Source organism: Castor canadensis, chromosome 6, assembly GCF_047511655.1.
Source record: "Castor canadensis chromosome 6, mCasCan1.hap1v2, whole genome shotgun sequence".
In the NCBI taxonomy this organism is placed as follows: domain Eukaryota; kingdom Metazoa; phylum Chordata; class Mammalia; order Rodentia; family Castoridae; genus Castor; species Castor canadensis.
This window is the reverse complement of record NC_133391.1, coordinates 41,137,742-41,149,763: the sequence shown is the minus strand read 5'-3', so window position 1 is coordinate 41,149,763 and position 12,022 is coordinate 41,137,742. Positions and strand designations below refer to the sequence as shown.

Genomic DNA, 12,022 nt, shown 5'->3' with positions numbered 1-12,022 from the left:
ACCCAAGCAATCTAGTTGGAGCATCAGCGGTGTAGACAACTTCTCAAGCAAATCAAGGACGAGCGTGAGCAGGGCTCCCCCTAGTGCCCACAACACCACAGTCCTTTGTTTACGGCAGCTGAGATGTGGGGTCATCCTCTGTTATTTTTTACCTTCAAGTTGACTCACACTGACCCCCCTTCCTTCGCTAACCAAACTACTTGGGGGGCCTGTGGCTTGTCTTTGCCCTCTGCCTCCTTGATTCACTTATCTACAGCCCCAGACAGCACAACAGAGCTCTTCCTCTTGTACCCAAGGCTAGCTGTCTTTGACCCATTTTCCTAGTTGCACACCTGGCCTTTGCTGTGGGCATCTTTATTGGTTCACATTGAACATGTGGGCCTCAACAGCAATTCTTCCTTTAGCACCATACCAGCAGTTCACAACCTGCTCCTTCTGCCCTGCCCTGTGGCCTCTTGCTTTGGGGACCAGCAAATTCCTCCCATCAACCTTGCCACCCTATCCCAGGAGCCCAGAGGTCCCCTCTCTCTCCATGCCCTCCCAGCTCCCTGGGCACTTGCCTTCCCTGTCCTCTCCTAGGGTCCTAGATCTGCGCTCTGCTTTTTCTACCCTTGCCATAGAGGCCTAAAGAGGCCATTTTTATTTTAACTTTTTTTTCCCCCCAACACTAGGATTGGAACCCAGGGCCTTGTGCCTGCTAGGCAAGTGTTCTACCTCTGAGACACACAGCCACACCATCTGTCTATGTATGCATGTATGCTCTTTCAGTGGAGATCTTTCTGCCTCAGCCTCTGAAGTGCTGAGATTCTAGGCATGCACCACAACACCTGACCTTTTTTTTTTTTTTTTAAAGTGGGGCCTGAGGATATGAATCTTGCAGAGAGATAGGCAGTGAGAAGTACAGCTGGGGAGCTAATTTCTTGCAAATATAAAGTAGGTGACAGTTTCTTCTCCTCAGGCCTTGGCTCTATAAGAACTATGGTTGTGGATAGGGGACTGGACCTACTCATGGGTTTTTAATCTAGAGTGAGCCTGGATCTTCTTGTGGTTGCATTTGAAACATCATGTGTGAACGGACGAGGGCACACTGAGGTAAGGGCTCAGACAGCTTCTAAAAGGCCTTGCTATCAGGCTGGCCTCAACCTTGCAATCCTCCTGCCTCCGCCTCCCAGTGCTGGGATTACAGGTGTACCACCACATCTGGTCTCTAGCAGGTTTTTTTCTTCCCTTGATGGGCTGGAGTTTGAACCCAGGGCTTTGAGCTCGCTAGGCTGGCACTCTACTACCTGAGCCACACCTCAACTAGTAAGTTCTTTTTGTGTGTGTGGGACTGGGGTTTGAATTCTGGGCTTCATACTTGCAAAACAGGCACTCTACTGCTTGAGCCACTCCTCCAGTCCATTTGCTCTGGTTATTTTAGAGATGGGGTCTCTTAAACTATTTCCCTGAGCTGGCCTCAAACTGCAATCTTCCCAAACTCAGCCTCCTAAGTAGCTTGGATAACAGGCATGAGTCACTGGTGCCCAGCAACTAGTATGTGGTTCTTCTTCTTTTTTTTCAGTACTGGGGCTTGAACTCAGGGCCTTCACCTTGAGCCACTCCACCAGCCCTATTTTTGTAAAGGGTTTTTTTGAGATAGGATCTCTCGAACTACTTCCCCGGGCTGGCTTTGAACCTTGATCCTCCTGATCTCTGCCTCCTGAGTAGCTAGGATTACAGGCGTGAGCCACTGGTGCCAGCAACTAGTAGGTTCTTAAAGGAGTCACTGACCCTGAAGAATGAGGGTCACAGGCCCCTTAGGTACTGTTCTTGCTCTGGCCCTCCTTCCCACATACTGTGTCCTAAGCATCTTGAGCTATACCCTGCACCCTCTCCCCAGACCACATCCCCCTGGGCAGGCTGAGCCCCATACATGGGCACCCTGGCCTCCATCTCCAGGCAGGCAAGAAAGAGCTACTCACTTGTGAAGAGGGACAGCGAAGAGCTGTCGATGATGGTGAACTTGGCTCCAGGATCATTCCGCCGCCACTGGAAGAGGAGTGAGGGTGGATGTGGAAGGTTGGAGGTGCTAAGTTTTGGACAGGGTTCAAGGGACAAGGGGAGGGGCATATGGGGAACAGGGCTGGGAGAGATAGGGAGGGCAGGGTCCTTACCGCGACCTCCACATGGTCTGTGCCCTTGTCATTCTGCTTGTGTAGCACCTCAAAGTAGTACCTGAAGGAGGCTGACAGGCTGGCAGAGGGAGAGCAGGAAAATGGAGAGCTTCTCCTGGGTCCCAGGTCACCTCGGTCCCCCCTTATTCCTCCTATCTCTTTTGCCCTGCTAGGATAACCCCAGGAGCTAGCCATTTACCCATCTGGGTTAGATAGACCCCTCCCCCCAGTGGCCTTGGTTTCCCCTTCTGTGTGATGGCAATGCTGCACATACTTCACAGGATAGTTCGGGGATCCAATGAAAAGAACTCTCATAGTGAGCCCTTGGAGAGCAGTTACTAAGTGCCAGGCACTGTACTTAGTGCCTTAGCAGAAATATTACTTTGTTCTTTGGCTATAAGTGAGGCCACTGAGGCAGGGAAATTCTGGGAGATCAGCCTAAGTCACCCAGGTAGTAAGTGATGAAGTCAGGACTTGGACCCAGGCAGCTTTACTTCAGAGTCCACATCATTATCTGCGGTGTTGAGTTACATAGAAAACGCTCACCACTGGCACACAGCAAGCATCCTTTGCAAACTAGATCTGCTTAACTTCAAGCCTAAGCCAGTTTTTGCCTGCGAGCGTGCGGAAGGGCCACCAGGTGGCGATCTGAAGCCAGGCTAAATTCCCCTTTCTAGAGCAGTAGAGATTTCTAGCTGCTATTGGCTAGGAAAGGTCTTGCTTTCCCTGCTGGCTAGCAGGGATCACTGACGGGTCATTCCTGCAGCTCAGGTTCCTGCAGGCCCAAAGAGCAACCACTGTTCAGGCTGTGATGCATCTCAGGGGTGGAGGAAATGGGAAGGCAAAAGGAGACCTGTTTTCCAGTCTTGAGGGTTACTAAATGGCTGTGTGACTTTTTATAAGTCACAAACCCTCTCAGTTTGCTCATCTATAAAACAAGGAAGGAAAAGCCTAACAGTTTTCAAGCCAGAGACTCTATTTACCCAGAAAGTGTGGATGCCCTGAAGGCTGGGTCCAACTGGGTTCTCTCACTTTGATGTGGCCTCAGAACTTAAGGGGCTCACAAGAGTATTGTGACTCACCTCACTGGCTTGGAAATTTGACTCCGAAATTTCCCAAACTCTCCAGGGGCAGTCCACTCCTTTCCAGTCTAGAGGTGTAGGGAGAGAGGAGAGAGAGAAAAGGAGAAAGAGAATACACAAAGGAGGATGGGAGGGCGTGAGTGGAGAGAACAAGGGAGAAGGAAGGAGAAAAGGAAGAGAGGAAGAGGGGAGGGAGGATGAGATTGACAGAGAAGAAACAGTTAAGGAGTGTGGCTGGGCAAACTGCACATCCCACCATTGCCAGCCAGAATGCGAATCCTCAACACCAAAAATCGGACCCAAAAGATGTATGTGGCTGGGTTGCCACCCTGACAGGAGTCTTTTGTTTGTTTGTTTGTTTTGGTTAGACTGGTGTTTGAACTCAGGGCTTTGTGTTTACAAAGCAGATGCTCTACCACTTGAGCCACACCTCCAGTCCATTTTGCTCTAGTTATTTTGGAGATGGGGGTCTCAAGAACTATTTGCCCCAGCTGGCCTCGAATTGCAATTCTCCCAATCTCAGTCTCCCAAGTGAGCCACTGGCACCTGGCTCAAAGATGAGTCTTTGGGGTCTCAAATTCCAACTCCTCACTCCACCCAACCTCAGCTTACCCCCTTGCAGCAGGGGTAGAAATGAGGAAAAATCCTTTTTTGCCCCTTTTTCACATCAAAGACCGTCTAGTGAACTAGAGGCTCCTGATGATCTCAGGTGGCCCTTCAGTGACCTGGCTCCGGAGACCAGTGGGAGTGCTCCAAGGCTGTGTTGCCCCTACCTTGCCCACACTGGCCAGCAGCTGAAGGCCTGAGACCTGGTCATCATGGCTCAGCCAGAATTCAGCGTTGTCATCTGCAGCAATGGCAAATTGGATTTTCCCTGGGTGTGAGGAAGAGAGCCAGGAGATTGCATAAAGACTGAAGGCCTTGTGTTGTCACAGCATCAAATCCCCTGTGGCAGCTTGGTGCTGTGGCCCCACACTCTGCATGGTGGGGTCTCTACATCCCAGAGGGCAATGTGAACCCAGGGAAGGCTCCCACAGTCCAGCTAGTTCCAGGCTGCAAACTAAGTGAGGTGGCAGCCATAGGTGGGGTGGGATGAGAATGCACCATGCCTCACTTTCCCCTCTCTTCCTGATGATGAACCAACAGAGTCCTAATTCATGCTTATACCCCAGTTCAGGTTTCTGTTCTCTGGGTTCTCTGCAGAAGTTCAAAGCAGGAAAAAGGGTGGGGCTTTGGGGCTGCCTCACCATCAGTGAAGGGGTGTAGGTAGCCAAATATGCGGAGGCCGTAGTTGGTCCATTTGGGGGACACAGCCAGCTTCTTCAGGGTTGTGCGGATCTATGCCAAGAAAGAGGAAGAAGCTGTTACCCAGAAGCAGGAAGATGAATTTGGGAACACTGGTCCACTCAGAGCTGGTGCAAAGGCCAGGAGGGGAATGAGACAAGAGGCACCAGGGATGTGACTTAGCAAGTGGTACAGAGATTTCAGCTCCCACTTGCCTCTTGGTCCAGGTAACCTTGTACAGTGCACAACCAGCACAACCATATGTGGTGGTCCAGGGTAAACTATATTGTGAACTACAAAAACAGCCCCTAAACTGAAATGATGTAGAGTGGCAGAGAAATGAAAAGAATCCTGAAAGAAAACAAGGGGATACCCTGGGCAGAGGGAAAGAAGGCTCAAGAGATAAAGGAAATAATAAGGGCCAAAAAAGAAGCAAGGAAAGATGAGGGAGGCAGGCAAGGAAGCCCCCACAGGTACTCACGTGTGGGTACAGTGGGAAGTGCAGGTTCCTCCTGAGCTGCTGGACAGAACCACCACACCAATCTTCAAACACATGCAAGTTGGCATGGCCCCGGAACTGTACAGGGCAGAGGGGTGAGAGGCTCAGTGAGTAGAAGCTCTCCACACTCGGCCCTGTAACTCCACAGCTCCAGGGGACAGAGTGGAGAGACAGACACAGTGCTCCTCTTGTGGCCGGGCCACTCCAGCTCCATTCCTATTGTGGCACCCACAGCTTCTTTTGGGAACCTGGTGCTGGTATCCACCCCTGCTACAGTTTGGATTGGAAATGTCCCCATGTGTTGAAGCTTGGTTGTCAGTTGATGGAGCTATTGGGAGTTGGGGCCTATTGGGAGGAAGCTAGGTCACTGGGGGCGTGGCTGTAAGGACATGTTGGGACCTGACCTCTTTCTCTCACTCTTCAAGCTGCCATGAGATGCACAGGCCTCCTCTGTCATCTGTCCCTACATGATGTACTGTGGCACCACAGGGCCAAGCAACCAGGAACTGAAACTTCTGACGGCACGAGCAAAAATAAACCTTTCTGTCTTATAAGATGATTATCTCAGGTGCTTTTGTCATGAAATAGCACAAGCCCTGTGGCCTAGCCTTGAGGATGGGGTCCTGCAGGTACACACACACACACACACACACACACTCTCTCTCTCTCTCTCTCTCTCTCTCTCTCTCTCTCTCTCTCTCTCTCTCTCTCTCTCCCCATGCATCCCCAGGTGAGAGTAATAGCCATGGCAAAATGGCAGGAGACACAGAAGGAGCTGGAAACAGAAGCCCAGCTGGGTTCCTTGCAACCCTCCCCTGTCCCTCAAACCTAAGGAGAGAAAAGCTCCACAGCTGTCTGCCTGAAACCTTATCTACACAGTGGTCTTCACAGTCCAGCCGGGGAGCTGTAGGAAAGCAGTAGGAAAAGGGTGCAGAAAGTATCCATGTCTGGGGCCCATCGGCAGGTACAGGGGCTTCCTGCTGTTCTCTGGGCTGTTCACAGGCCTCTGCAGGGCTCCACAGGCAGAAGATACTCTCTCTTGCCTCAGGCTGTGGCATGAGTGGGGGGACAGGACTGGGCTTGGAGGCCTGGAGCAGAGAGTGCCCTGCACAGGGCAGGGTGAAGGCAGCAGCTAGTACTCTGACTGAGTGGAAGTCTGAGTTTGGGGGAGAGGGAACCAGGGTTGTCCCAATCGATCCACTGAGTTTCAAATACCCCAGCTCAGCTCCCTCCCCCAGAGTCACCTCCAGGTGTGGGAGGTGGGAACTCAACCACAAATAGGCCCTGCCCTTCCCTCCCCTCCCCACCATGGCCTGTGAAGGCCAAAACCTGAGCCGCCCTTAGGAAAAGTGGGCGGAGGTGAAAGGGACAGGGCAGCTGTCCAAGGAGGAAAGAGGAGGAGGGATGGGGGATCGGGGGATGAGATAGCAAAGGGGGACTGATGACTCCTCAGCAGGAATGTCCCAGTCTGAGGTGGCTGGTATGGTGGGTACAGCTTCAAGAGAATACTGCCCCACAGCTGGACCCCAAAGACGCAGGACAGCCTGTCTCTCCCTGACCCTTCAGCAACTTGGCACAGCCTGGGTATGCTGGCCCAGCCAATGCTAAGAATCTGAGACCTTGGGAAGCAGGCATCTCTCACAGGAATTGGGGTGGGGGTCTGGATGGGTGGGAGAGGGACTGTGGGCTGGGTAGGTGGGAGGCAGGTTGAGGCTCCAAAAAAGGAAAGAATGGGGACATTGTGCTACTTCTGGGGAAATTCTTCAAGTCCAGTTTCGGAGACTCGGTTGTCCTCTCCAAATGATCTGCTCTCTGCCCCCTCCAAGGACAGTGTGCTCAAGGTCCCGAGAACAGCAAGGGAGGCCAAGGCTGGGGGGAAGGTTGAGTGGGCAAGGAGGGAGGCGGGATTGAAGCCTCCCCACTCCCAGGGACTTTCTGGCTTTAGGAACTTGGGGAAAGCCAGGCAGGGAGGGTAAGAGTACAGGAAGAAAACCAGCCCTCAGACTATGTGCCCCAAGCCTTGGCTGTAGGTGGAGTCACTCCAGGACTGGACTGACCACTCGACCAGGATTTGTGTAGCTCCAGCACTGCCCACTGCCTGCTCTCCCTTGTCCAGTAGGGACTAAGAGCCAAAGAATGGCAAGGGTTACTCCCAGAACCACAGTGTTTCTGCCATATAGCACAGTGACGGTTTTGGAACTTCCAGTCAGAGGTAGTGGAGAAAACACCTGTTGCAGCCATCTCATTTTAGAGGTGAGAATATCGAGGTTCAGGAGAGGTAAACTGACTCCCCAAGGACACTCAGCAATTAACCCTGTGGAAGTGGGGTGGATGTATGGGGTTATGACCAAGACACTGAGGTTAGCCTGGTGGGCCCTCTCACTGGAATGATACTTACCTTCCACCCCCACAACCATCTCTGCCTGGCCTCCTGAGCCGGCCTCCTGAGTGGATCACAGCTTCTCCCCTCCAACTGAGTCCCCCTGCTGCCTCAGGACTGTCCTGAAGCTCAGAGCCCATCTAGTCACTCTGCTGCTTACACCCTTGCCCTGGTCTTTTATAGTTCATCTGCCTTCCCAGACTCACCTCACACCACTCCCTATAGCACCTACACCCACCCACGCCCAACTCCCTGCTTTGGCAACGCCTTGCTCTTTGACTTCCCGTGCTTCTACTGATTCTCTGACACATGTAGCAGAACACTAAGGCTGCTGTGTCTTTGAGAAGGACCTCTGACCTCAGAGACTTGAGCAGCCAGCCAAAGGCTGGAGCAGGGAAACAGAGAAGGAAGACGCCATTACTGTCTTCATATTCTTGCTCACCTAGAAGAGGCTCCCCTTGGCATGAAGGGGTCAACCTCTTGAAGCATTATCTGAAAAGGGGGGTAGCAGTGTAACCTAACATCGATGTTCAGTAAATGACCTATATTCTCGACTTAGAATTTACTGCCAATGCTGTCAAAGGCAGGAGACAGGTAAGGAGATGGGAACACAGAGGTCCTGTGATGTGGAGGGGCAGAGAAGCTGGGCTGGACCCTGTCACTTACTCTCAGGCCTTATTCGCTCTAAAATAAAGGGCTGAATTAGTGACCTTCTGAAGATCCACAAAGACTAATGAGGACTTTTAAGATTGAAAAAAATGAAATCAATGGGGAAACCATTAACCATCAAAGGTCTTACACATGTACTAAAATATCAAATAACTAAAAGTTGGTTCATATATATGTGTATGTATATATCCTTGATTGGCAAAAAAGTAGGGAAAATTAGTTATTAATAAATGCAGCCAGGTTGAGCACCAGTGGCTCACACCTGTAATCATAGCTACTCAGGAGACAGAGGTCAGGAGGATCATGGTTCAAAGCCAGCCCCGGCAAATAGTTCACGAGACCCTATCTTGAAATAGCCTTCACAAAAGAAGGGCTGGTAGAGTGGCTCAAGGTGAAAACCCTGAGTTCAAGCTCCAGTACCACAAAAAAAAAAAAAAAAAAAGACTACAAGCATGCACCAATGCATCACTGCATGTGATTGGTCATGACTTTTATTCATAAATTTAACTAAAACATTTTCCAAAGCAGTTTCCTAATGTTCCTTAAAATACCAGTATCATAGAATGTTAATAGGTATTTCATAGAAAAAGCATTTCAGGGAGCAAAAGTTTGCTTAGCTAAACCAAGTTAAATAGAGTAAGGCAGAACTTCTCAGAATCATTCATATGTTAATATGCATTTCCAAGAAGGGGATGTAATAAATAGCTTTTTTCTTTCTTTTTTTTTTTTTAAAAAAAGGCAGACTGCCACATGCAGTGCCTCATTTGGATGTGTCTGGAGTCTTGGAAACTTAACTACCCTATGTTCTCCTACAAATGGACCTTGAGAGCTTGTTTGGAGGTTCTAGCAGGGGAGCGCAGCTACTCGTATACCCTTGACCGAAGAACGGTCCTCCTCTATCGGGGATGGTCGTCCTCTTCAGCTGAATCAACCCTGGTTATCAATGGGGTGACAGATGTCACAGTCAGATCACCTCACATCCTTTTTTCTTTTTCTTTTTTTTTTAATGTATTGAACAATGAACTCCTTTCTTCCTGAAATATCTTATGGAACTTAATGATCTAAGAAAGACCGTTTGGGAAGCTTGTTATCTTTAAGATTGGGGATTGGCATCACTATGAAAGTCATGTTACTTCCCTGAACCTTGGTTTTCCCACGTATAAAATGCAGCTAATGAGGGGCTGGCAAGTGGCTCAAGTGGTGCCTGTGGTGCTACTGGGAGGTGGTGGAACCTTTAGGAGGTAGGGCCCGTGGAGGAAGTTAGGTCACTAGGAGTGTGTCCTTGAAGGGGCTGCCATGAGGTGACCAGGCCTCCTCTATCACATGCTCCTGTCACAATACACTGTGCTGCCACAGGCCCAAAGCAATGGGGCCAGGTGGCCGTGGACCAAAATAAACCTTTCCTCCTTTATAAGCTGATGATGTCAGATATTAGCTGGAAAGCTGACTAACACAATGATACTGCCTTTCAGAGTCAAGAGGCTGTTAAGAGATGACACACAGAGCCTGACACACGGCAGGCCTGTGGCAAATGTCAGTGCCCTTCTCTTCCAGAAGAAACTGAATGGACCTGGAACCCAGGGGTGGGGTGGGGTGGGCGCATTTAAATATAATAATAACCACTAGAAGAAAGTTTTCTGTGATCTCTCAAATTATCTGTTAAAAAAAAAAGTTAACCCTTAGACCAGGGCCAGGAGAGTTCCTCACCTCTGAGAGCCAAGGGACAGGCTTATTCCACTTCAAGAAGCTACTATTCCTGCTCCCATCTCCATCAATTTCTTGGTCCTGGTAGGAGAATAAAGAATGAACTTTGTGGCAATGTTAGATTGAGAAATTGGGGGCAAGGCAGGATTCAGGGACCCTAAAAAGTGCCTGTAAGGAAGCAGAGGAGACACAGTCTGCCGTAAGCTCATGGACTTACAGGACACACCCACTTATTATTTTCACCATGTCTCTTAGAACAGCTCAGTCTCTTCAACGAGTACTTCTAAAGTTCGTTCACTTCTCTGAATTTTCTCAATCTGCCTTATATGGGAAAAATTGTTTGTGGGCTGGGGATGGAACCCAGGGCCTTGTACATGCTAGGCAAGCTCTTTGCTAGTGAGTTACACCCCAGTCCAGTTTTTTCTAATTAAATCAAGGCCTTCTGAGAGCAGGGGGCAGTGACTCCCTCTTCCTCTATATGAATATGGAGAATATGCCACTCTCTTGTCTCAGTAAGTAGGAGCCCCTCAGGAACACCCCAAACCCTCCTACCATGCAGGTCCACAGGTTCACCTTGGTTCTGGTTCAGCTTTGGAGATCCATGACTATTCTAGGGTTAACTTAGGGCCCCCAGTTTCCCTAATCTTCCTCCCTAGGAGCCATCGGCCCAAGAAACACTATAAGGAAATGCTCCATTGCAAACAGCTTCCCAAGCTATTTGCAGGAAGGGCTGTCTGTCTACCTCATCCTCTGGCTCTCAGCAGCCTCTGGCATTGCCAACAAAGCACAGCCCTGTCCATGTGCCAGGAAGAGGCAGGACATACTGGTCAGTATGCAGGACATGCTATCTATTTTGCTTTATTAACTGGTTGACTGATCATGATGCTGGGGATGGAAACCAGGGCCTCACACATGCTAGACAAGTGCTCAACCTCTGAGCTACAGCCTCAACCCCTGTTCGTGCTGTCTGAGGTGAATGCCATATGCCTGGAGTGGCAAGGAACAATGTGGCTTGAAAAATGCGGCAAAGGCAGAAACAGGACAACCAGGCCCACTGATGGACAGAGGGCAGGATGGACATCTCTACCCCCTCAGCTAGGATGTCCTAGATGCCAGACTGGACATTCCACCAGCTACTTTCCCTGTGCCACATAGGAGTGGATATTCCCCTTGAGGCCATCAAGGTAGGACAACTGAAGGACCATGTTAATGAACCAGCAGAGAATGGACAGGTGCTGCCACATACCTCGAGGTTCTGCCTCTGGGGATGATAGAATTGGAGATTTGGATCCACTGCTGGGATGTTCCTCCTAGCCAAAGCCTTGGCCAGTTCTCTCCAGCTGCCATACCCTATTGAAGGGAAAGGAGAGAAAGGCAAGATCAACATAATTTGAGGCCCTCATAAATGTGTTAAGATTATAGGGTGGAGATAAGAAGTAATTGACTTCCCTTCTGCTCACCATTCCTCATACAATAGGAGTAAAGTGGGCAGAGCAGGAGATAGCTATAATAGGGCAGAGAGCAGAAGTGAGCTTACACCCCATTAGAATTCATTGCCTTCTATAAATCAGAGAAGGAGCCCAGCCAGGTGAAAAGGGACCATGGCCCTCCCACTGTGGACTCACAACAGGCTGCTTCTTCCCTTGCCCTGGAGGGTAAGTTCCTCCCAAAAGCTGCTGTAGAGAAATGGCTGAGAAAGGAAGTGCCTTCTCTCCCTTCCAGAGAAGCAGCAGGGATTGCTGGTGTGTGCCTGTTGGGAGGCCCTCTGCCTCCCCTCTCCCACCAGTAACCGCTGGAGAGAGAAACACAGAACTGCAGGAGCCAGAAAGGATGGGCTGGAACTTGGTGTTTGCCAAACAAATTTTATAAAGTGCTAGAGATTAGGGGCCTAGCTATTCCCAGTTATTTGGAGGTTGTATGTGACTGATGATGTCTGTACCCAGAAGGCTCTGGAACTGGTGGGTTTGCACACATCTGGGATGGCAAAATGCCAAACCATGGTGAGAGAGAGGGAGGAAAGGAAGGAACAGGAAACTGCTGGGGTGCACATAAGTATTCTTAAATAAGCAAAGAGGCAAGTGCACTGGGGGAGGATGAGAGAGAGTCAGAGCCTAGTGGTCAGCCCCTGTTATGTATGGGAGTGAAAGAGGTGGGCTTTTAATATGTGGACCAAAGGCACTGTTAGCCATGGACCATCAGAGCTCAATGGGGCTTTCATGATCACCTTCCCCCATTCTGGATGAGGAAACTG

At 50.1% G+C, this 12,022-nt stretch overlaps 1 protein-coding gene across 1 annotated transcript in view; it reads right to left on the bottom strand.

Moving 5' to 3' along the window:
• B4galnt3 (beta-1,4-N-acetyl-galactosaminyltransferase 3) overlaps window positions 1–12,022 on the bottom strand; it is a 91,354-nt gene that overhangs the window by 15,767 nt on the left and 63,565 nt on the right. The window contains exons 2-9 of the mRNA XM_020176684.2: window positions 11,018–11,121; window positions 9,775–9,852; window positions 5,001–5,096; window positions 4,483–4,573; window positions 4,009–4,109; window positions 3,236–3,303; window positions 2,154–2,232; window positions 1,962–2,028 (exon numbers count right to left, since the gene is read on the bottom strand). Of these exons, the coding sequence (XP_020032273.2) occupies window positions 1,962–2,028; window positions 2,154–2,232; window positions 3,236–3,303; window positions 4,009–4,109; window positions 4,483–4,573; window positions 5,001–5,096; window positions 9,775–9,852; window positions 11,018–11,121 (684 nt within the window). The remainder of the gene's footprint in view (window positions 1–1,961; window positions 2,029–2,153; window positions 2,233–3,235; window positions 3,304–4,008; window positions 4,110–4,482; window positions 4,574–5,000; window positions 5,097–9,774; window positions 9,853–11,017; window positions 11,122–12,022) is intronic.